Genomic DNA, 26,163 nt, shown 5'->3' with positions numbered 1-26,163 from the left:
ATTGTAGGCATATTGCTTTGAGAACACCATGGCACTTTCCAACACCAAATGAGTCTGTCCCCATACTGGCTTTCCCTTACTGCTCATACTTGTACCCCAAATCTGAGTCCAGGCCCCACCCCATCTCCTGGTCAGCAAGAGTGACTGAGCAGTTGTGAGTGGGCTCCCAGAGGGAGGATGGTATGGCAGGGAGCCTTCTAGAGGGCCCTAGTGATCCCCACATCCTGGCACTCACACTCTTGGGTAATCCTTGCTTCTAATGAATAGACTATGGCAGAAGCAGTGGGGTATCATATCCAAGATTAGGTTATAACAAGACTGGTTTCCATCCTGGGTACTTGCCCTCTCTCATGGATCACTCATGTTATGGGCAGTCCAGTAAAGAGACCCACATGGTATGGCTGGGAGAGAGGTCCCCAAACCAACAGTCTGTGAGGCATCAAACCTGTTACAACCACATGAGTGAGCTTAAAAGCAGATCCCTCAGTCCCCGCCAGGATCTGAGGTGTTCCAGCTCCAGCCGACAGCAGCTAGATGGCACCTCATGAGCAACCTGGAACCACAGCACCCAGCTAGGCTGTGCCCCAAACTCGTGTGTGCTGTTGGAAGTCTTCGTTTGCACTATTTTGTTGCACAGTCAATAGATAACTAACACAGGTGGCAAGAATTAAAAGCAGAGGTGGTATCTCAGTGTGGTTTCGATTTTATTTCCCTGATGAGGAGGGATGCTGAGCATCGTTTCATGTGGAGAAACGGGTACCCTCCTACACTGTTGGTGGGAATGTAAACTGGTGCACCCCCTCTGGAAAACTGTGGAGGTTCCTCAAAAAATTAACAACAGAACTCCCCTATGAGCCAGCAATAGCACTGCTAGGAATTCACCCAAGGGATACAGAAATGCTGAGGCATAGGAGCACATGTACCCCAATGTTCATAGCAACGCTCTCCACAATAGCCAAAACATGGAAAGAGCCTAAGTGTCCATCATCGGACAAATGGATCAAAAAGATGTGGTTTATCTATACCATGGAATACTACACGGCAATGAGAAAGAATGAAATCTGGCCATGTGTAGCAACATGGATGGACCTTGAGGGTGTTATGCTGAGCGAAATACGTCAGGCAGAGAAGGACAGATACCATATGTTTGCACGTATAGGAGGATTAGGAGGAACTTAACGGAGGACCATGGGGGAGAAGAAGGGGGGAAATGGTGGGGGAAAGGGAGGGAGGCAAACCATGAGAGACTCTTGAATGCTGAGAAACAAACTGAGGACTGATGGATGTGGGGGGGGGGGATATGGGCATGGAGGAGGGCACTTGTTGGGATGAGCACTGGGTGTTATATGGAAACCAACTTGACAACAAACTATTTGTAAAAAAAAAAAAGATAATTCATGTAAAAAAAAAGGATGGGAAGAAGAATGGGAAAATTATTGTGATGGTAGGAAAAACAGTGCATCTCGACGGGGAAAATATTAAATGTCTTGTTTATAAAAAAAGAATTAAAAGCAGAAATGATAGAGCTGGAGAAAGTAAAGGGAAGAGGGAAAGATAAGGGAGCAAAGGAAGAAAGATGAAGAATGGAGATGTCTCTGCAGGACAGAACACCCCCACTGCCACCATGCAGAGTGGTAAGAGCTTGGGTCCTGGAACCAGATCGCCTGCATTTAAATCCCGGCTCTGTCACTGTATGAGTCTCCTTGGGCTGCCGTAACAAAGACCCACACACCAGGTGACTTCGACCACAGAAATCTATTGTCTCACAGTTCCAGAGGCAAGAAGTCTGAGATGAAGGTGTTGGTAGGTTTGGTTCCTTCCAAGGGTTGTGAGGTCAAAAATCTGTTCATACCTCTCCCCTAACTTCTGGGGATTTTCTGGCAATCTTGGCATCCTTGCCTTATAGGTCTCTATTTTCATCTTCACATGGCATTCTCCTGTGTGTTTGTCTGTCTTTGTTCAAATTTCCCTTTTAAAAAGATCAAGACGTCAGTCCTATTGGATTAAGACCCACCCTACAGATCCTCTTTTCAAATCAGGTCATGTTTTGAGGTACTGAGGGTTGGTACCTCAATATATAAATTTGGGGGGGACACAATTCAGCCCATAACAGTCACTTGCTAGAGGTGTGTCTGGGAGAAGTCACCTAAGCCACCTCAGTTTCCTCATCTGTAAAGTTTAGATAATTATAGCACCTGTATAATAGAGTTGGTATAAGGATTGAACAACTTAATATTTGATGAGTGTTTGAAACAGTAACTGGCACTCACTGCTTTATGTGATTGTTGTATGAATTAACCAATCACTTAAATTATGTGATAGTAAGCACAAGAGATGGGTGGCTGTTTAGTTTACAGCAATTCCTTCAATGGCCGGGTCTGTGGGTGCCTTTCTGCTGTGTGTAGAAATGGTTCCTTGTTCCTCTTCACCTACATGTAGAATATAATGGATTTTACTGATGAGAGGCAGTGAGTTCTGGAAAGCACAGTGAGAGTGCCTCAGAGTGGTGGGAAGAACAGAGGTTCATTCAGACAAGAGGAGGCACCATGTGCTTATGGAAGCTATACTTGGAAGGTTGGGGCTAGAGTTAACCCTGCGCCGTCAGGGGAAGGTGAGTTATCACTTATGGTCCGGAAGTGTTTCACTGCAAGCTATTGAGTTTCTCAGCTCAAGGTGGGATGATGACTAGGCTGCCTTGGTTCTGCACTTGACAATCACCAACCACACCACCAACCACCACCACACCAACCCAGAGATCCTGGTTCAGGTGGCCTGGGCATTAGTATTTTCGAATGGTCCCCAAGGTGATTCAAATATGCAGGCAGTCATGAGAACCTTGAAGAGGCTCCTTCAAGTCCCTCACTCCTTAAAGTGGGGTCAAGGGATCATCAGCAGTGGGAGTACTTGGGAACTTATTAGAAATGCAGACGCTCAGGCCACAGCCCAGACCTGCTGGATCAGAGTCTGCATCTTAGCCAGATTCCCCAGGAGAATGAGTGAGACGTGCTGGGATGCAGCTTTTTGAGAAGTGGCAGGCTGGAGGTCTCTAGCCAGGAGCAGAGCTGAGGAAGACAGGCTCTCCCTAGGACAGTCCGACTCACCTGAGCCAGAGGTGATGCCGTTTCCCCCCACTTGCTGTGCCCTTGAGACATTCCTTCCTGGTGGAGATTACTGTCCAGATACAAGACAATTAATTTTATTTTATTTATTTTTTAAATGTTTTTATTTATTTCTAGGAGAGAGAGAGAGACAGCATGAGCAGGGGAGGGCCAGAGAGAGAGGGAGGGAGTCACAGACTGAAACAGGCTCCAGGCTCTGAGCTGGCTGTCAGCACAGAGCCCGACGTGGGGCTCGAACCCACGAACCGCGAGATCAAGACCTAAGCGAAAGTCGGATGCTTAACCGACTAAGCCACCCAGGCACCCCAAGACAATTAATTTTAAAGACTTACTTCTGAGTAAGCTTTTTTTCTGCCTCCAGGGTGTCACGTGACAAGCACCTTGGGCTAGGTGAGTATAGAAGTCAGCTGTTTTCCAGGTCCGTGCTGGAGAACAAACAGCTGGCCCTCATTAGAGGGGTCGGTAGGTATGCTCTCCTGTGTGATCACAGCCAGGCTGGGCTGGTGGCTCAGCATCTCAAGTGAATTTCTCCATGAGCTGACATAAACAGTAAAGCTCACATAAATAGATCTTGATGCACTCAAGAGAGATGTAGTGCTGAAGCTACGGAAATGTTATAGGGAGGGGAAAAGCGGGACAAAGAAGTAGGCAAGAGGAAAGGGGTTAATAAATTGGCCACAAGCTGCATTTTCTTGGCCCACTGTCTTTCTGGAAAGAGTCCCCTTGCTGATGGAAACATATTAGGTGGATGAGCTCATGCTAAATACAGTTCCTCTCAAGGGAGGCTGGAAGAAGACAAGAGATCTGAGACACTTTCTTGAAAATAAATCAGGAGCTTTGAAGATGATCTGCAGGAGAATAGCAGATGACAGGGAAGTCTGCACGTGAGGGATGAAACTCTACGCGTGAAAACAGAACTTTCCAGAGATAATAATCAGAACAGGAGGATAGACTAATTTTAAAAAATCCAGAAATGTTATTTTTATTGTTTCATCTCTGATTCTAGATCAAATCCAGCTTCTATGACATGTCTTCTTGAGACACGGAACAACACAACAGCAGAAAACAGCCTTTGGTCTCAGTCTCAGTTGAGCGAATCGGCTGACCTCAGGGAAATCACTGAAACTTTCTGAACCCATTTGTGCACTAAGGACACCTTCTTTGTCAGGCTGATGGTTCAATGAGATGTTGAGGGGAGTGCACTTAGCACAGTATCTGGAGCTCAGTAAATGATGGATACATGACATCATCATTACTATTTATTATTGTTGATGATACTAATAACAAGCTTCCTCTGACCTGCCTTTCTCTCCCTGTGGCTTGCCCACACCCAAGGCTTGTGCCCAGGGAGATATGTATGATTCCATCTGCATACTGTGTGTCCAGACTCCATGCTCTTGCTCACACTGTTCCTACTAACTTCTTCCCGTCCAAAACTACCCTTCCCTCCAGGCTCATTCCAGAACTCCCTTTTCATGCAGCCTTTGAGGGTAGGGTCCATGTCAGACTTACCTTGTCTTTTTCAGTATGCATGAAAACCCTAGAATAGAGTAGGTGTTCAAAACACGTTGAATGAATGAATGAATGAAAGTTTATCACAGGATCCACTTGAAAGGCCTTGCGGTGAATGGATGAGGGAAGGTTTGAGGGTTCTGTGGATACTGCAGTCTAATTTTTCTGCTCAAGGAGGTAAACTTCTTGAGCCCCTTGAATGTAACAAAGGAGGCTAACACATTTCCTACAGTTATGAAGCCAACTCATGTCTGTAAAGTGCTTTTGCATGTACCAACTCTCTGCGATAGCCTCTCGAAGGCTCACACTCTTCTCCTCTCACATCTCTGGATGAGCTCCCCACCGAGCCTATGCCAGGTCCTGAGCTCTCAGATGGCAGCTCTCCTCAGCCTTGGAAACCTGATGAAAGTTCTGGAGGTCCCACCACTCAGTCCCATGCTCCGCGGTCTACTGGGAACACGCAAGCCAGCAGGCACCTGGATGGCACCCTTGTGTGGATTGGGTGGATAAACAAGCACCCTTTCCCCTGCGCCAGGGTGCAGGGCCTGGTGTGGAGGGTGTGGACCAGCAACCCGCCCCACCTACTTACTCCCTCAACTGGAAGACCCTGTATGGTGGGTCCAAGAGTGTGTGTGCATGCCCACACAGACACTCTCTTTTTTTTTATGAACAGCTACTATAACAGGGGTGCTTTTTGGAAATTATACACTCTAGGGGCTCAGCATACATTTTGAAACCAAATATGTAAAGAAAAAATATGGAACTCATCACAACTTTTCTTCCTTGGTCTTTCTCAACTAGAGAGCACTGTCATAGCCAAGTACATACATACCCCCAAGACTACAACTAGCTCAGCCAAATGGCTCAGCATGTGTGTTAACTGAAGATATTCTGTTTTCAGAACCTTTCTCTGTGAAATAGTTTTGTTTCAGTCGTCATCCTTGGGGGCATGGAGGATCAGGAGGATTTGGGTGTATACAATTTGTACCCCCTTTTTGCCATTAAGCTCTGTGCCTGCTGTGATCAGGCATGGCCTTTCCTGGATGCACAATCCTGTAACTATGTAAGAAGTCTTTCCTCTCCTTGTACTGTTGGCTCCTAAGTGCATTATGATCAATGATAGATCTTCACAAAAGAATGTGTCAGACCAAGTGTTATCTGGAAAACATAGGAAATTTGGGATGAATTTCAGTGCCCAGAGGCTAGGTAGATCTAGGAAGGACAGAGAAGCTTGCCTGGTCAATGTGCCTGAAGCCAAGTACAAAAAAAGTTTGACCTTAAACATTTCAATTCTAAGGCATTTATAAACACCAGCTTTCTATCAGGATTCGTTTTATACTTCAGCGCATTTGCTTTGACTACATTTTCAGTCACACTTGGTGAATCCTCTTTAATAAATCCTTACAAAGGATTTTCAAACTTGGTTAGGTTACCAAAGTTCTTTTGTTCCAAACATTTGCATCAACAATGTCACCTATGAATCCTCCGAATGATTGCTTTGCTTCGATATACTTCATAATTAGGGTCTGGACTAAGAGACACCATAATCAAATCAGAAAAGACTAGACGTTTGATGGTGCGCACAGTATGTCTTCAGGGGTCACTCATTTCTGCAAAGGCTCATGCCATTTTCACCTGATATGGCTGCTGGGACAGTGTTAGTTCTACGTATCTCTAACACACGTTCGGTTCATTTCCCCCTGAAAATAGCCACTTACTATTTGGATAGGAGGATACTATTTGTCTGGTCATCAGACCTAGTCCCCACTACATGTTTGATGACCTATGAAATGCAGCAACCCCCTACCTCACAAGAAAGAAAGATAGCAGGCAGCCTTCTGCTCAGAATGTATCTTTTTTGGGGGCGTGGAGAACTCCAAAGCTGTGCTGAGCAAAATGATGGGTATAGGCATGCACCTGCTCACCCCCTACTCAGAGTGGGGTTCTTGGATATCGGTTTTTGCTCTAAGTAACTCATGAATATTTAGCTAGTGCAGTTTAAGTTAATGGGCGGACACCAGCCATTTTCTGCAGCAGCAATGAAAAGGAGAGCTTCCGACTAGCAGGGTGGTAAAGTGGGGCACCCTCCACAGGTCCCAAAGCCAAGACCTGCCCACCCCTTCCTGTCTCTGGCACTTTGGGCTGATTGGGCAGGTGACATAAAATATTTAGGGAACCCAATGAGTTTCCAGGGGCTCAAACTCCCTTCCAATCTAAACTTTAGAAAGAGGAGAAGAGAGCTTTTGGAACACCCCCTCCTGCTCTTTATGAAGGAAACAAACCACATACATCTGAAGGTGATTAATTGTCTTTATTGGAGGAAAACAAGAAGTCATCAATCTCGTTGTCATTATGATAGAAATCTTGATATGTGTACATGATTGTCAAGGCAGAGAATCATTTGCTACATAGGCCCATGAACAATTTTGCAGTGCCGCAAACCTAGGTGGGTTAAACTTCTTGCAGAGTGTTACATGCATGGAATAAATGCACAATTTCCCTTCTCTGGGATGAACGTTTTTTTAATGGAAAAATTGAACCAATCACAAGCCTCATAGTAATAGACGCGGGGACATTCCTGGATTCGCCGCTGTAAGCTTTTGGAAAACATGCTCGCTTGCTGGTGGGAGGGCTCTGAGAAGGGCAGTGACATTATGTGTAGTGACTAATGCCAATTTAGAAATTGTTCCAAATTTTATTTTGGACAGAATGTGCCTTTTATGTCATCCAACCTGAATGTGGCACTCAGCTAAGTGTTCCCTGAAACATGCCACCCGTCTTTCAAAACAAAGATTCTGTAGTCTCTCTGCTGTCATTGGATGGCATGTCATCCACTCTGATGCCAGGGCCCCAGAAGGAGGGAGCAGGTCACTGTGTGTACGACCAGTGTCCAAGCAAGCGATGCATCAGTTCCTTCCTTCCATCTCTGGAAAGCCTGGCTGCCCGCCCTGTCCCAGCCCCTGTGCCTCAAGTGTAAGGCTGGTATGAGGGCCTGATAACCTCAGTCTGTCCAGATGAAGGTTTCCCTTTGAGGAGTAACTTATTTAGTGTTTGGGGTTTTGGGGTCCCTGGTGATGACTCATCTCTATGACCGAAGCCTCACACACTCCTCTCTCTCTTTTTTTCCTGTCCATAAGAAAATAAAATCACCTCTAAGTAAAATAATTCAGTAAATAATCAGAAGACATAATCACTGTAGGAGAAGTTCCCTGGGGACCCAAAGGTTTAAAAATAGATATGGCAAATGCAGAAGCAGCATTAGTACAAAGGGTGAACGGAACAGTTTGTCCCTTTGGTGTAGAAAGATACAGACACCAAGAAGCCATTCCACACTTTGTCCACGAAACCAGACCTGGCAGCCACATGCTGTGGGGTTGGCTGCCGAATGCACAGCCTTTGGGTTTGCAGAAGCGGAGTGCTCCCCCCCCACCCCAGAGCCAGAAGCCGAGCCGCTCCAGCTCCAGCCGCAGGTGGTGGGAAGGCTGGGAAGGGCTGCTGCTCCTTCGGGTCTGGGTCAGCACGGAGCAGGCGGCGGGCCAGGCCTTGGCCGGCATGCGGGGCCGACTTCACAGTGGGGCCGGGCTCTTGTGCCCTGGCCCAGGCTGCAGACTGTGATGCACTTGGGGCCACAAGGACACTGGGGGAGGAGAGGGCATGGGCTTTGGTCTTCCTCCTTCTCCTCCTTAATAGAGCTCTTCAAGCTAGCTCATCTGCAGGCTGGCTTTCTTGGGGTCTTCAGAAAATAAGCCTGCCCCCCTTTCGGACTCTGTTTATCCAATTCACCTTTTCTATCTCAACATTTGCAATTCTAAAAACCAAAGGGTTGGAACCCTTGGGTGCAAATGTCAGGCACGCTTGCAGCCCCAACCTATAGGAACAGGCGCCCCCTCCCAAAAGAATGGTGGGTTCCATACAGGTATACACTTTTTTTTTTTTTTTTTTGAAACAAACTGAACAGTGTTTGGTCTGGAATGTGTTTAAGGAAAAGGCAAAGTTTGCCGAGGGAGGGTGGACAGACCGCGGAAGTAGTACTGGTTCAGAAGAACATGCAAAGGTTTCGTGCATCGGTTGAATCAGAGGACCTTCGTTTCATTTGCCGGAAGTGAGTGTGTGACCCTGGGAAAGAGTACATCTTAGTTCTGCTTATGAAATGGGAGGACCTGCCCTTTGCTAGCCCTTGCTTTCCTCTTGCACATCCAAAGGAAACCTTAGGAATCACACGGAGTAGGGGGTGTTGTTGGCCACACCGCAGAGCCAGTAACTCTAGCTCTCCTGTCTCCAGCCCTGGAGCCATGGTTCGTGCCTGGCCTTCCCAGTGCGAGGGAGCAACACTGGCTGAAGCTCTGGGTGGCACACAGAGCCCTGGGGGCCAGAGCCTTAACATGCTGTGTCATCTCCACTGCCTCTGGTCTTTTCTTTCTGTTTAACATGACTTGTAGCATGTCAAATCCCAGTGGGTTAATCGGATGAAGCTGTTGCTCCGAGAGAGAGAGAGAGAGGGAGAGAGAGAGAGAGAGAGAGAGAGAGAGTCAACTCCCTATCAGAAGAGTCACTTGGGCTCCCTCCCCTTTGTCCCTGTTGTTCTTGACCTTTGCTGTAAAGGAGAGTTCCCCTCTCCCAACCACAATCCATCCAGGATATGCTGGACACCAAGGTAGGTAAATGAACAGGGCAGGTAAACAGAGTCTGAGGGTCATATGTCAAGTCCCTGCCATCAGACAGCCTATGCTTCCTAAGTGTCGGAGCCTTGCTGTTGAGCCAAAGCCATCTTGCCTTGCCCCATGCTGGACTGCTGAGTTCCTCGGATATTATGCTAACTGCTGGTTGGAGAGTGGGACCCTCTCAAAGGGGACAGGCTCCTGGGTGGGGATGTGAAGCTGCTCCCTGCTTGTAAGGTGGGATTTGAGAAGTGACCAGAATCACTGCCATAGTCAACAGCACTAAGCCACGCCTGCTTTTTGGTTTTTTGTTTGCTTATTCATTTGTTTTTTGGTATGCTTTCTGCATGGCTCTTTTCTTTAAAAAGGAGACACGAAGGGGGACATCATTCTTGCTGCTCTCTTATGGGGACAGAGGCAGGAGGAGATGGTAAAACCTGCTGCTGTGATGGGCATATGCTGCCCTGGACTAGATGTCAATCTATCTGGGCACTTTTTTCTTTTCTCAAGGGCTTTTCATGGTCCGGTGTGCTCCCCGTAGGCATTCCCTGTCCTCTCGGCTCCAGCTGCCTTTGCCCCACACCAACCCAACATCCCAGGCCCTGGTGTGCTCACCGAGGGAGAACAGTGAGCAGTCCAGACCCCAGGGGACCCTGCTTAAGGGTGATAAGCAGCTGATCGTGTGGGGGCCCCGTGTGGGTGAGCACTGACTGCTCATTTCAGACCAGTGCTGGCTTTGCCTACCACCTCACTAATGAGATAAAAAGTAGGGAAGAGAAGGAGGGACAGACAGACCACTCAAGGATATTTCAAAATGTCATACTCAAGTGAAAAAAATAATCCACTAGCTCTGAGAAGTTGAGGAGACCAACGTAGGGGGTGTTGCTGGGGTTGAAAAGAAGCCTGTGATGGAGCTGGTGGCTGTCTGTTAGCCTTAGCCACATGCTGGCTTCCACAGCGAGTGGAAGCCCGGGGCTCAGCTATGACTGGTAGAATCTGACATCAGCGAGGGTCCCGGCACTTAGCCGGTCTTAACAAAAGGCACATTCTGGGTTCTCTTGCCGTGTGGCAATAAAGCATAAATAATACCAAATGCAGTTGAAAGAGAACTGTTCTTATGCCACAAAAGCTCTCTCAAAGAGCAAAAGTCCTTCCATATGGTATCTGTTTTCTCCTCTTCCTACAATGATAGGAAATAACCAAGTCCAGTGGCACTGAGACAGAATGGATTTGCCTGATGTCAAGTTCAACAGAGTTGGCTTTTGGGCTGAAACTGGTCCCCATCGCCTCACACTGTGTTGTTGACGTGCTCCAGGCCAAGCGTGGCCATGGGCTCACCCACGCCATGAAGAGGATGCTTGCAACAGGGCCTCATCTCTCACCTGTTCTGCACTTCTTGGTGAGACATGCTTTCAAACTAATTGAATAGAACGTGCACCCCTGATATTAGCTCTAGGAAATAATCTAATCACCCTTAAGAGAATTTGGCTTCAGAAGTTGCCCTCCAAATGCAACTGATTGCACATAGGACATGATGTTAGGCACATATCATAGGTACCAGATTTGGGCACATTATCACCCCATTACATCTAATTCCTTGTTTTATTGTACTGTAGAAATAGGATTGTTCCATTATACTTGTTAGGAAGCAACACCATAACAAAGCCCCTGGAGAGAGACCTCAGTTTTCTGATACTTTATAACATTCATGCCATTTTCCTTCTGTGGTGATGGAATAGATACTAATGCAACTCACACAACACTTGCTTCTCAACTGGGTCTGTGGTCATTTAACAGATTTTCCAGGCTTTTTATAAATCATGAAGAGTGACAGCCTGATTTTCACTCTGGATGAATGTGTGGCAGATGCCAAGGGGCTGGGTGCCTATGATATGTGTTGGCAACAGGGTAGACCAGTTGCCAGTCTTCCTAGATGCTCTTATACATACCTGCACTACCATACTAATGGAGGCGGGATGGAGCTGCTGAGCCTAGTAATATGGTAGGTGTGTGTGTGTTGAGGGGCTGTCACTAAACATATGGCATAGGTGGGGAAGTGACAAAGACAGCTTGACCAACAGGACCTGCTGAGTCCAGCTAGCTCTAGGAGAAGTAGGAGGACCACAGCCAGCAGAGTTGCTGGGCCATCAGGCAGACCTACAGGGATTCATGGCAGGCTCGAGGCTGATGGTGTGAAACGCAGACTCATGGTGTTACGGTGGGCATGGTGGCCTAGGGAAAGCTTTTACAAAGCTAGCATTTGGAGCTGCCTACATGCTTCTGCAAGAGAGCATCCTCAAAGCCCTCTTGGGAAGTGGTTTGCCCTGGGTTTCACGCCATGGTCTACCCTGCACACCTGTGCATCACGTGGGTGAACAACGCTGCCCAGGTGGCCTGGGACATTGCCAGTTTTAGCAATGAAAGTCCTACATCCCAAGAAATTCTTAAGTGACACCACCACTACAGGTCTTTGGTTTTTAGACTGCCCAGGTCAGAGGGAGGGCTGCAAGTGCCAGCTGGCTGTCACCACACTGGCCAATGTCCTGCTTGCCTGGCGGGTCTCCTCCCTTACCAACCCAGATAAATGGACTCTTTTCCAAGGTCACTTCCTTCTCCTCGCCTGGGTAACATTCATAGAAGAACAGGGTAAAAATCTGCAGAAACGACTTGTGTCAGTTGGAGGCCATTTTAAGTGTAATATTAGAAATGCATTTTTAAAAAACACAGAGAGAGAGAGAGAGAGAGAGAGATTAACTTTAAAACTGCATAGCTGAGAGCAGAGTTTTCTGTGTTACCCTCATGAGAAATGTAAGCCATGTGAGACGTTCCCTTTAACCAAAATGGTATCTGCTTCCTTCTGGAAGGGAGGCTCTTATATCTTTGTTGGGTGGGCATCTCTTTCACAGCAAGTGAAGCCTCTGGAGTTTAGCCTTAGTCTTGGGGGCGCAGGCTTCTTATTTCTGACCACTGATGGCGAAGACCCCTGGAGTCTCCCATTGGCCAGGGGCGTGCTGGAGGGGGTGTTGGAAAAGGTCTTCTGCAAACTCCCTCCCAAGGCGGCCCTGGAGACAAGGCAGCCTCACTAGACTGCTGAGTTGTTTTCTTAGAGAGCCGCCTCTCCAGAGAAGGAGAGAGAAGGAGGAAAAAATAGAAGTAAAGTGCACTCTTCGCCTTGGAGACAGATTCTCGATCCTCTTATTAGAATTTTAAAAAATACCTTTACATTCCCCTTGGAGGGGAAAAAAAAAAAACACATCTCTTAAAGGTTAACATAAAACTCAACTACTGATAAGCAAAAGATACAGGTCATGTGACTAAGAAGTAAAGATCAGAAGGGCATATTTCCTAAAAGGTAAAAAATAAAACCCTAATGCGCAATATTTACCAAGACTTAAATAATCCAGTTGAAACCTTTTTTGTCATTAATGAAAAAATACAACATAGATGGTTCCCCATACCGAGAAGAGCAGAAGTGACGAGGGTTGGGGGAGAGGATGAGGGAGGTCCGTTCTATCAGAGCTTTGCAAGATTCATATGTACAGCACCAGATCCTATTACGTCAGCTCCCTTGAGTCAGTACAGTTTGTGAGAAATGGACACTTCAGAATTGCAGTATAAAATATGGCCATAAAAAACTTCTGTCTTCCAGTCCTGTGCAGGAAGGCGCACCATGCAAGGTGGGATCACTCTGGAGTGGCTGGTGGTGCTGGCGGCCCTGCGGGGGTGGTGGGAGCCCCCTTCCCTGGCCCCGCCCCTGGGCCCCACCTCCAGAGCCAGTCACTTGCTCCCGGAGTGCACTGTGGTCACAGTGGTGGGCCTCGGTCTCCGCTCCGCCCCCACTCCTGAGACCCCCGATGAAGACGAAATGAAACTACAGAGCGTGGAGGGTGCCAGACCTGCAAAGGGGACAGTGGACACAAGGGGGTCAAAGTTTCAGAAGAAAGTACTCGCTCCCTTTCCCACTGCAGGGTTTGCGCAGGGCAGGGGGATGGCGAACTCTTACGCACTTGCCTCTAAGTGTTAACTACCTGTAGGAAAACATTTGCAATGTGTCCATGAAATGCTGTCTTCCTAGACCCAACTCTTCCCTCCTGTTCTAGCTCTAGTGATCCTGACTGCTTTGTATTTGAACATGACATGGTTTAGCCCCCATAACAGGGTACCACTCACTGAGCACTTACGATGTACTAGGCTTCAGGCTAGGTGTTGAATACATAAGAACTGTTCTTACAACAGCCCCTTTAGGAGAGGTTTGAAGAGTGAAGACAGAATGTGATCCCCCTGCCGACCCCTGTTTGGTGTGTGGTCTGTACTCCTGGCTAAGAATCACCTGTGACACACAGCACATCAAAATGGGGCCGTTCTCATGATCTCACGGTTCTTGGGTTCGAGCCCCACGTTGGGCTCAGTGCTGACAGCTCAGAGCCTGGAGCCTGTTTCGGATTCTGTGTCTCCCTCTCTCTCTGCCCCTTCCCCGATCACATTGTCTCTCTCTCAAGAATAAATAAACATTAAAAAAAAAAAAAAGAAATGGGGCCATTCTCCTATTCTTCCTATTCCAGCAGCCCTGGCCTAGAAAAATTGCTCACACGCTGCAGGGCCATGCTCCCTGAGAGCATGTGTTGGCATCAGGAAATCCTGATGCAGCTCGGCTCCAGTAGCGTGTTTCCCCGTGACCTTTGGAGGCCCTGCCATGGGGAGATCCATTACATGTGGGTCTACCACAGCATGTTGGGTCAGGGGATGCTCATGGTGATTTCTGGGGAAAACTAAAGGGCTCACATTCCCAAATGAGATGGGAAGACTATTTAGAGAGGAAGGGAACCCTTTTCTGAGGGTAATGGGATGGAATGTGATGCCCAGAATGGGACCAAACTGAAGGGTCTCAATGGTCAGGGAGATGAGGGGCAACAGAGACCATGAAGGTAACTGTCCCGAGGGAGACAGAAGCCCCTCAGATGGCCTAATGTGGGACTAGGGTAAGTAGCCCAGGGAGCACTGGGGAGTTGGGGAGAAAAACAGAGTATAAGCATGCCCCCAACGATGGGACAGTCCAACACAAAAGATGAAAGAGTGAAATATTCTTACTACTACTCTGACTGCAAAGCCAAGCCCATAATATAATTCAACTCCAATCATCATCATCCTCATCAAAAATTAGGTATTAAAAGCCAATGAGATCAGGCTGTCATGAGTCTCTGCCACCCCTTCCTCAACCCCTGAGAATGATGCACAACGACAAGGGAGCCTCAGGGGGAGGAGACGGATCTGAAAGCATCTGGGCTTTTGTCCAGGCAGACATGGCTGTGCGGGACTTGAGGCGCAGATTTCTCATCTAAAAATGGAAATCGTCATACCTACGATTGTGTGCAGATTGAATAATTAAACACTTAGAAAACATTCTTTAAAATTAAATAATGTCCCAGGGTTGTTGGGGACATTCAACAAGATGAATTAAATCAGAAGTGCCTGACAAACACCAGGAGCTCACAAAGGACCACTCCCACCTCCCCCGCCCCAGATCCGTCAGACCCGCCACATGGAAAGTTCTGTCTTTGCTACATACGCACAATCTTTTTGGCTGGCCAAACTGAGGCTGCTTGAAACGCTTGCATTTGAACTGTCCAGGCTGCTGCCAAGATGGAGTTTCCTCATATGTCTCACGACGGCCGTGGCATTAAACGCTTGCTGAAATTTAAGAAAGGGAAAAAAGGCAGACACAAGAGTCCAACTAATCAGAAAAGACTCAGACTCTGTCCGATTGTTTCTCCTCCTACCCCAGCCATTTCCAACTTCTTTTTTTTTTTTTAAATTTTTTTTTTTTTTTTATTTCTAGGAGAGAGAGAGAGACAGCGTGAGCAGGGGAGGGTCAGAGAGAGAGAGGGAGCCACAGACTGAAACAGGCTCCAGGCTCTGAGCTGGCAGTCAGCACAGAGCCCGACGCGGGGCTCGAACCCATGAACCGCGAGATCATGACCCAAGCAAAAGTCGGACGCTTAACCGACTAAGCCACCCAGGCGCCCCATCATTTCCAACTTCTTAAAAACGTTCTCACGATACTTTAAAAAGGAAGCTTGTCTTGCCCCGTCTTCCAAAACGATGCTAAAGTTTTGCACCCCTTGTCTCCAGCAAAATGTATTTTGGAGATTTAAACAAATACGGGGGAGAGGGGAAGGGGGGTGGTGGGCATGGAGGAGGGCACTTGTAGGGATGAGCACTGGGTGTTATATGGAAACCAACTTGACAATGAACTATTAAAAAATAAACAAATACTTCTCTTCTGACATAGTAAACATCGAGAATAAATGTGAACCTGTTCTCTCCGTCGTTTAAGGGAAGTGGCTTTTAGAATAAAAGTCTTATTATACTAAGGCAGTATCTTCAAAGCTGATGCTTTAAGTAGTTTTAATTTTCCTATTATTGGTCCTTGGGTCCTAACTAATAGCATTGCCTCCGAATGAAGCAGGTCATTGGAATTAATTTTGTTTCCCTGCACTGATTAGAACATAGGGTTTAGGTAACCAGTCAATGATCAGGAGAGCTCAGTGGTATAACTCCATCACATTTTTAGCAGAAAATACTGATGAGTTCAACTCAGACCCCTGTATTTCCACACCCCTCTTTCCTATCACTTTAATAAAGGTCAGCTATTCAAAGACCCAGCAACAGAAGGGAAGACAACAGAAATTATGTTCTTAAGAAACAGCAAATGAGTAAGGGCTGACACTATTGCTATTTTTAAATCACAGAGGGGAAATATTAAATCCATACTTTATCTCTCCCACACCATGACATTCCTTTGAGTCTTAATCGTTATCAGTTAAAATTAGCAACATTATTTGGGTGAGGTTCTGGGGATTTTCATCAAACTCGGGTGATAGTAACCTTGAGAAATAATAAATGTTCCAGCTGTAGGGCAAGTTTCATGGGGGTGGTTCAATTCATTACAAAAAATTTTTTTTTGGGGGGGACAGAGAGAGAGAGAGAGAGAGAGAGAGAGAGAGAATCCTAAGCAGTCTCTGGTGCTGTCAGCTCAGAGCCCGACACAGGGCTTGATCCTATGACCCTGGGATCATGACCTGAGCTGAAACCAGGAGTTGGATGCTCAACTGACTGAGCCAACCACGTGCCCCTCATTGCAAATTTAATGAGCACAAGACTTACCCTCCATTTGCTTTTTGCGAAGTTCTTCCGGATCTGGGCACTGACAGACTCATGGATGTTTTTGTTGAGGGCTGTGTCACCAGCAATCCTGAAACAGAGGCGAAGATGCTTCCTCAAAAGGGTTTCTTGGGAGGGGGTGGTGCTCTGAAACTGGGTCACATGCTGCTTTCCCAGGGAAGTCTCAATCCTGTCCCTGTGCTGGGGTCCACCGAGAGGGTGGCTTGTTGCTGCCCTTCCAGGCTGTGTGGCTACTACTGTCTGAACACGCACAATCTACCACCACTGCTAAGTCCTGTCTCCCTTCTATACTCTGCAGCCTCCCAGAGATTCGCTGACCTCTCTGCCTCGTTCCCACTTCTTCCCTTTTGGCCCCAATTCCTGCAACATCAGAAGCCACAAGGCAACTTGAATCCAGTGTTCCCCCCTTTCCCTCCGTCCCTGTCTCTACCAGCTCTCTACCTGTAGTTCTTTCCCTCTGAAGTCCCACATGTGTTTCCTGCCTGGTCTGACCACCAGATCCCTACCCAGGACCATCTTCTCCTGCTAGAGGCGCCTTCTTTCTACCCCCTGCAGACCCTCTGCATCATGGACCTGCTCACATCGCAGGCCCAGAGCATCCCTCTGGTCCATTTCAGCAGAATTAAGCTCCACCATGTTCTCCTTGCCTACACCTCCTCCATGCTCAGTGAGAGGGTGCCCAGCCTTGGCTCAGCCCTGCTTCCCAAATCTTCTTCCCTTGCATTTCCCAGGAGAATTCTCTGAACTGCCAGGACAAATCCACTCTGCATTCAGCCGGGTCCCTGATACTACTGGGCGTTAGTCCTTGCTTGCTCCATAGCCTTTTACTAGCAGGGAAGAAGGTGAGTTGCTCTTCATCTCTGTCCTTAGAGACTATGTAGGAATTACTCCCCCCACTTCCTATGACTTCTTCCTTCTGCTTTACTATCTCTCCTTCTCCCCTACCTCCTCACTCTTCTCCCTTGGGCTTACAGTCTCCAGGTACATTGGTCACCTGGAGGTCACTCACAGCTCATTCTTCTCCCACACACCCCACTCAACCTCAACACCATCCCTGCTCTACATTTTTTTAAGGTTTATTTATTTATTTTTGAGAGAGAAAGAGTGCGAGTGGGGGGGGGGGCAGAGAGAGAGAGGGAGACAGAGAATCTGAAGCAGGCTCCAGGCTCTGAGCTGTCAGCACACAGCCTGACGCGGGGCTCGAACTCACCAACTGTGAGATCATGACCTGAACCAAAGTCAGATGCCTAACCAACTGAGCCACTCAGGCGCCCCATCCCTGCTCTACATTTAATCACCTGGCCTTCTTCCCTAGGTTCAGAGGAAGCTGTGTTTTGCTCTCATTCTTTTCTGCACTTAGAACCTTCCAAATCTTCCCTTTCATTTAAAAAAAATTTTAATGTTTGTTTTTGGAGGAGAGAGAGACAAAGCATGAGCAGGAAAGGGCAGAGAGAGAGGGAGACATAGAATCTGAAGCAGGCTCCAGGCTCTGAGCTGTCAGCACAGAGCCTGACACAGGGCTTGCACTTAATGAGTCTTGAGATCATGACCTGAGCTGAAGTCAGATGCTTAACCAACTGAGCTACCCAGGTGCCCCATCTTCCCTTCCATTTAACACAAAACTTAAATTCTAGGCTGATATATTTTCATATACCTATGAAATCATGTTTTGCATCTGAAAGGTTGAGGGACAGAGATGTGCCAAGAACACTGACCATCCTTTCCGGATGGAAGGTGACTGGTTAGTGAGGAAGTGAGGAAACCTGTCATCTCCCAGACCCTGATGGCCCTGGACCCCAAACAGCCTGGATGCCACAGTATTATGTCCAGCTGTTTTGGGAACATGAAAAGAATAAGCTTAGGACTTATTCAAATTATCCCTGAGGAAAAATCCATCCCTACCCACCCAGTCTTTCACTTTAAAATTGAAAACATGGTTGATGGATGTGATGTTTAGTCTGTGCCAGGCAGGGCCCAAGTTTGGAATGCTATCTGATATTCCTGCCCCTCCAACCATAGATTCTTTTTCCCAGGAGGGGACACTCAGAAACTAACTCAAGGGAACCAGGTTTCCATTTCCAACAACTGCCAATTGCCTCCTTTCCCCAGACACACATCAATGAAATAGAAACAGACTAGCAGGCAAATCCATCTGACACAAGAGAAACAAGGTTAGGGGATGGCAGACATCCTTATTAAGCTCTTCCTTCTAGACAATTCATGTGAATGTTTCCTCCTGCACCATTTTTAAAAGCTACACGCTCAGAAAAGAAGGCCAACTCCAACTCCTTGGTGGCCAGTGCTTTCTTGGAAATGAGCAGGCAGAAGTGGTAGCAATACGGGGTTCCTTGGGCTGAGCACCACCGCAGGGCAGAGCAATGCTCCAAACCAAACAGATCCACGAGGGGGTCAGGGAGACTCCCTTCTCTGTGGGTTAGTATGGGCTGAGATGTAAGGAAAATGCAAACTTCCAATTATGTTAGGAATGTTCCATGCTCACTTCCCACAGTCCTGGGGTGTGCTGTAGCTGAGTAAGACCAGGCAGGGCAGACGTGGCCCAGAGGCCCTGCTGAGGCCCTCTCCTTGGAGAAGTGAGGCCACCTTGACCCCTGACCATGATCTTCCTGAAACGGGCACCGCCATGGAAATGGTTCCTGCTGTTCATGAGCCAGGGAGTTTACAATGACAACGTGTGACACTCGCAATGCTCGGTGCTACTAACTTTAGCGTTATTCGTCAGCAATACCGGAGGCACAGAATCCTAGAATTTAGAATGGGAGGGACTCTAGAACCTCGATGGTCCTAGGAACTGAATGATGCCTCCAACACAGAGGAATTTCTTTATACATCTGTGTACACACACATGTAAAGCTATGGTCACCCACATTCCATTCCTGTCTCCTTTGCTTTCTACTTTTTTTTAATATTTGATTTTCAAGTAATCCCCACATTCAGCATGGACTTGAACTCACACATCCAAGATCAAGCGTTGCATGCTCTACTGATTAAGCCAGCCAGGCACCCCACCTTGCTTTCCGGTTTCAACCTCATGCTAACAATGCAGATGGCATTCATATAAATCACACATTGTGGGTCTGTCTCGCTCTCTTTCTCCACACACAAGTCACTGAACTCATCTCTCCTTGCCTTCTGGTGTTTTTGTTTTGTACGTGGTCTGCTGTACCTCCACACCTCTGATTTTGCATTTTTCTAGCCACTTTCTCATGACGGGCTTGGTGATGCCCGTGTACACCTCCAGAAACCAGTTTCCCAGACTCCTGGGCTGCTTCCCGATTCCTATGGTCGACCATAGCTGGGCTGGCTGGAGCCCAGAAGAGAGGAGGGGTCCCAGTGAACATTGATGAGAGGGCTGTGGATGCCACCCTGGCCTGGCCAACATACAATGTCCCCCTCAGGTGGGCACATTGCCAAGTGTTGCCTGAGGTGTCAATGCAACTAGAGACAGGTTCAGAACTATCCGAACCAGATGAACAAACCCATCAAGATGTTTCCCTGTGAGGAGGAACAGGCTCCCATCCTGTCACTTGCCAGTTCCTACCTTTGGCCTGCAGGCTGCTGGTTCCTTACCACGTGCTGTCATGAGAAAGACATAGCCTCTCATGACAGGGTCTTGGGAGGGGCACCTGGGTTGCTCAGTCAGTTAAGCGTCTGACTTCAGCTCAGGTCATGATCTCATGGCTCATGAGTTCGACCCTCACATCAGGGTCTGTGCTGACAGCTCAGAGTTTGGAGTCTGCTTTGCATTCAATGTGTCTCTCTCTCTGCCCCCCCCGCCCCTTACTCACAAAAGCAGGTCTCTGTCTTTCAAAAATGAATAAACATTTAAAAATTTTTAAAAAAATGCTCCATGTAGACAGCTCTAGAAGGAACCTTATTCTATCTGGTGTGGTCTGTTTTGAGGCTGAGGAAAGGGGTTCGGGACTTCCAGAGCCCCTCCTGGCTCTCAGAAGCCTTGATTAAGCCAGAAGAGCAAGTGCAGAATAAGAGATCAAGTTCTCTGGATACAACCGATGTGCCAAGAGCACAGCTTCCAGAATGGTAGTGTTGATGAAGCTGTGCTCCCTGGAATAATTACCCCACTTTCCACCAGCTCTCCGCTGAAGCTGGCGGTGCTGTCAGCCCGAGCAATTTTACATAAAAGAAACAGGCATATCAAAAATGCAGGCAGTGGGGCATTTCAATGAGGTCTGACTCAAGGGCATTCATTTTTACCATTTTCTAATATTTGACTTCCTGGGACTTCTGAAACGCACGATAAAAATTATAAAGTGCTGGCAAAAACCCAGCTCTACGGTACAAAGGCATTAATTTGTACAGCTCACACGTGAATACATCCTACTGTGACCCAGGCAGATGACCGTGAAGTCTCTGTCTCCAGCCCAACCTCGTTCCTGGGCTCCAGACTCACTCGGCAAAGGGCCTCCGCCTCCAGCACCTGGACGACTCCTGGGCCCTCCCTCCTGCTCCTCACGGTGGAGGCGTCTCACCCACCCAGGCCCTCCAACTGGCGCCTTGGGGATGACCTCAGACCCCTGGGCCGCGGCAGCGCTCTGCCCCAAGCTGCGGCTCCCCACCCCTGGCGTGTCCTCCATCCTCTTCCTTCCTGTGGCCCTGGTCAGGCCCCCTCCACCCTGCTCTGGGCCAACCCCCGCCCCACCTCCAGTCTGCTCTTCCCTGCCAGCCTCCCTTGCCCCATGGCCACCAATTTGGTCTCCCTCCTGACACCAGTGGAGCTTTCTGAAATGCAAATCTGATCGCCTGGCTTAAAACCTGTCAGGGGGCCCAAGGGAAAAATACAAATTGCTTAACATGGTCATAAATGAAGGGCAACTCCTATAGATCAGACATTTGTTAGGTGCTAGGTCCTCTTCTTACTATTAGTGTATCGTATCTCATGAATCCCTTGAAAAGCCCTGAAGGATGTGTACTGCTGTTATTTATGATCTCAGTTGGACACAGGGGCCCACAGAGCTCAGGAGCTCACAGATGCAGGGACACAGGGCGGAGCTGGGACCCGCCCTTGAGCAGGCTGCCCTGGAGAACTATGGCGATCCTGTCCGTCTCATCCCCTCCTGCCTCGCTCCTGTGCCCACGCCCCCTCCAGGAACACCGAGAGTGGTGGCTCCAGGATAGAGGCACGGTTTAGGCCCCTGAGCATGGCCCAGGGTGCTCGCTTCGCCTGGAACACCTCCCCTCCTGGACAGTCTGGGAAGGCCTTCTTTCAGTGAGGCTTGGCCCCTTGGGGAAGTCCTCTGAGGCCAGACTTTACCCTTTGTTCATTTGTCAAAAATATCTGGTGAAGGAGAGACCACGTTTCAGCTGGGATCCTTCCTGTCTTCTGCACAGTAAGGGCAGATTAGTGGACAAGTCCTTCTTTAGAGGTCTCTTTCCTCTTCTGTCAGATCATCTCCAACGTCTCATGCGTACAAAATAAGCATGTGCTGCAATGTCATATACGACATGATGGCTATGGTTCTAAGAGAGTAACTCCTAAAACGTCTCATCACAGGGAAAAAAGTTGGGGCAGGGTACCTATATAAGGGATGGGTGTTAATTAAACTTATTGTGGTAATCACTTTATAATACATACACATGCCAAATCGTTACGCTATATGATGTACACCTTCCTTAAACTTATACAGTGTCTGTCAACTATATCTCAGTAAAACTGGAGGAAAACAAAATCTCATATAGCTTTAAAGGCTGTTATGACTTCAGGAGAAATTCCCCTAAAAAGCACGTGAGAAAATGGCCCTGCCCCTACTCTCATCGGTAGCATTTCTTCTAATTGTTGATAAAGAACAAGCTTTACTAACTTTATTGTCACATACTTTGACCTATATTGTCCCATGTAACTTATCAAAAAAATCATTTATTTTAAGCTTATAAAAATATATACAATAAAATCTGCCTCCTTATTCAGAAATATCTTTCCCACCCCTGTGACCATTCCTGTTTTCCTTTTACTTCTCTTTACAGGGTGGTGGTGGAGAGCATTTATTTTGAAATCAGTTCTGGCTGGGAACCATTCTGGCTTCACCATTAGGTAGTGGTTGTGCCATCTTGACTAAGGCTACGTTACTTTGTAACAATTCTCTTATCTCTGAAATGGAGATAAAACCTACCTTACAAGGGTCATTGTACAGAAAAACATGAGATAATCTGTTAATGCAATGAGAACATGAACCAGAATTCCTGCTCAATAAGTGACAACTGTTGTTATAAGTTAAAATACAGATCTTCCTTGATTTACAATGGGGTTAAGTCCCAATAAATCCACAGATGTTGAAAATATCATAGATCAAATGTGCATTTAATACACCTCACTCACCAAACATCAGAGCTCAGCCCAGCCTACCCTAACTGAGCTCCAATCACTCACTTTAGCCTGTAGTTGGGCAAAATCATCTAACACATAGCTTATCTTATGATAAAGTGCTGAGTGGCTCATGTAACATACTGGTTGTCTGGGGACAGAATGACTTGCCTGGGGACAGAATGGTTGTCAGCATACAGGTTGTTGACCCTCATGATCATGTGGCTGACAGAGCATCACAAAAGAAGATGGTACCTAATGCTGCTAGCCCAAGATCAAAATTCAAAACTGGATGTACAGTTTCTACTGAATGTGTATCTCTTTTACACCACTGTCAAGTCAAAAACATCATTGGGCTGGGGACTGTCTGTACTATGAACCAGGTCACAATGCTCCCCTGAGCAGGTCCTCTTCTGAAAACTAACCAACATGTGAGACTCTGGAGGAAATGCTACCGATGAGGGTTGAACAGACAAGGGGGCAGTTGTCTTGAGTGCTTTTTAGGGGAATTTCTCTCGAAGTCAAACTCTATCCATTTGTTTTCATCAGATCTCATATTTTACCATTGCTGGTCTTTGTTTCTAGATGGATTCTCTTGGCAGTTTAATGAAAATAGCTTAATGAAACATTTACTACGTACAAGACATTGTGTTAAACCCTTTACAGACATAACCTCAATTATTTCTTACATCAGCCCTGTAAACTGGGTAACTCAGTTCTCATTTTAAGGATAAGAAAATGGAGGCTCAGAGAAGTTAAGTATAAATGCAGAATAACAGCTAGTGGTTCATGAAGCTGAGTTCAAAGCTGGTTAAGTGGCTTCAAGGGCACTGCGGAGAACTGTAGTCATACAGAATACCACACGCTATCAATAAGTGCCTCTGGGGTTAAAGGCACATGAAGGTGAAAAGCATCTTAAAAGGAGAATAAATAACATCAATTCACTTACCTATTGAACAGTAAGCTCAAGGAATCAAACTCCAATCTGAATGACTCCTTGGAGAATTACCTTCAGTAAAAATGATCCTAAAATACTTGATGTAACATGAAAACTCTACAGCTATCTTTTGCACACTTCACTTGTCATCTATGCATTCAGAAGACTGTGTCCTGAGGGAACAGAGTAGTTCAAGTGTTGCCTCGGGGACATGGTCAAAGCCACCGGTCAGTAGGAGATGTAATCGTTCCACAATTAAGAATGGCTAAGAGGGACTTTACTCTGGGAAGGCATGAGATGGCATGGTCTTTCTAGTGGGTGATTTTTCTTACCATGGATGCCGAGCGGCTTGCTCACATGTGTATCTTTTATTTGGATCTTTCTCCATCAGATTCCGAATGAAGTCTTTTGCTGTTCAAAGAAAGCACAAGGTGTGGAATCAGTCTTTGGTTTGTGATGCGACAATTTGATGCCACCAGGCCCTTGGGAATATTGCATGGCGTGTGAAAAACAGACCAGCCCCCTACCCCTCCCATTGACCCTCTTGTGTACCTTGGACACAGGCGGGAATCAGCGTCTGGGGGAAAGCGAAGCCAAGACTTGGCACTCTTGAGAGGTGACACAGTGAATGAGGAGGCAGCCAAGCCAGGCTTGGGACCCTGCCTTCCCAACTCAAAGCCCTTCTCTTTGGCAGCTAGTGACATCTTTGGTTCAGAGATCAAATATCTTTGTCATCATGTGCCTCTCGCTGAGCTCACCGCTGCCGAGGCAGCTGCTTTGTGGATGTCCTCTCTGTGTTTCAGACATCACTGATTCAACAAAACACCCTCGGCCTCTACCAAAGTCACCAGGCTCTGGGCAGGCATTGTGGACATGCAGCCTTCAAGGAGCCCCCTCGCAGCCCACTTAGCCGATCACAATGAGCAGGTAATTTTGATGAGGAATAAAGCAGGTGTTTCCAGTTAGGAGGAAATAACTCAAATAATAAGTAACTCAAATAATAAAATGTGCTATCTGAACACCTTGCCAGTAAGGGCAGGGCTCTGTCCCGTTTAGTATTTTATTTAATCCTTGCACCACCCACTTTGGCGGGGAGGAGTGTTATTATCATCCTGACTTCCTCAGGAGGACACTGAGGCTCGAGAGACTCATCAGTTTACATGAGCCTTGGTTTTGACCTTTATCCCTGAGGAGGAAATGGTGAACAGCTCTGGGACGTTTCATTGTGGCATAGTAGCGGAGACGTGGGCCCCGGCATGAGGGCTTGGGTTCAAATCCCAGGTCTGCCACTTACCAGCTGTGTGGCTTCAGTCAAGGCATCTCACCTTCTGGGGCCTCAGTTAATTCACCTGTCAAGTGGGGATAATAATAACACCTATCCAATAGGCTGTCCTGAGGACCAACTAAGCTAGCAGATGCTCGGAGCTCATAGTGCTCAGCACACAGTAAGCACTCAATAAATGGTAGCTAATATTGTTTCAGTACTGGAGTGCCCAGATCAGCACATGGCTAAGAGTGGTGGAGAGGTCAGTCCAGTCCCTCGGCCTGGCTCGGGCCAGACGTCCCGAGCCTATCTTCCACTTTGCAAGTCAAGTCCAAGTGCGAAGCTAGGGGAACTTCCTTGGGAGCCTCAGAACCACTCTGAACCCCCCAGGCCTGTCACGGGCAGGTGGTCTGGATGTAAGGGTCCCAGGGGCCACTCGTAGGGAACCGAGAGACTTACCAGACTCAGAGATGTCATCCCAGTAGGGGGAGTCAAACTCATATTCTGCCTTGAGGATCTGCTCAAAGAGCTTGGAGTCATTTTCATCGTAAAAAGGGGGGTAGCCACAGAGCCTGGAAGACAAGACAGTGTAAAGATCTGTTGTGGTTGCATATCCACTGTGGTGGCTGGACATTCTGCATGGAAGGAAGTCACTGCCACCCAAAGTGAGACAACCTGTTCCATGTGTGTGACAAGTGCCATCTGAGCAAAGAAATCACACATCCTACAGGCAGGGGTGGCACAGAGCTAAAATTGTGATTTGATAAATAGCAAAAAGGTGATGATCTGAAGTTAACACATATGTTAAGTCCACCTTTCCATGTTATTAACCAGAGCCCCATATACTCCCAAACCAACCCCCAAACCTTGTGTCAAGTGCCACTCATCTTATTGTCTGTAACACTGTCCCCAAGAGATGATGGGTTGGTAACCAACCTGCCACAAGTTGCCCTAAAATGCACATTACCAACCTACCATGCCTAAACTGGGTTTTGGGAAGGTCACAGTTTGGGCCATTAACGTACAATAAATATAAAGGCAGATGTTGGCGCAAATCATAATGCTATCAACCCTCTTCCCAAAACCCTTTCAAAATAGAATTTTACAAGATGATACTAGAATGTTGGTACAAGCCATGTGCAGTTCTGGAGGTA

At 47.3% G+C, this 26,163-nt stretch overlaps 1 protein-coding gene across 1 annotated transcript in view; it reads right to left on the bottom strand.

Moving 5' to 3' along the window:
* Nucleotides 1-6,923: 6,923 nt before the first annotated feature.
* Nucleotides 6,924-26,163, bottom strand: part of CAMK1D (calcium/calmodulin dependent protein kinase ID) — a gene marked incomplete at its 5' end in the record, with an annotated part of 41,377 nt that continues 22,137 nt past the window's right edge. The window contains 5 exons of the mRNA XM_039224763.1: nt 6,924-13,185; nt 14,860-14,977; nt 16,454-16,541; nt 24,078-24,156; nt 25,469-25,581. Of these exons, the coding sequence (XP_039080694.1) occupies nt 13,067-13,185; nt 14,860-14,977; nt 16,454-16,541; nt 24,078-24,156; nt 25,469-25,581 (517 nt within the window). The remainder of the gene's footprint in view (nt 13,186-14,859; nt 14,978-16,453; nt 16,542-24,077; nt 24,157-25,468; nt 25,582-26,163) is intronic.

Source organism: Hyaena hyaena, unplaced genomic scaffold (assembly GCF_003009895.1).
Source record: "Hyaena hyaena isolate Hyena2069 unplaced genomic scaffold, ASM300989v1 scaffold_1767, whole genome shotgun sequence".
NCBI lineage: Eukaryota > Metazoa > Chordata > Mammalia > Carnivora > Hyaenidae > Hyaena > Hyaena hyaena.
This window is presented reverse-complemented; position numbering and strand designations above follow the sequence as displayed.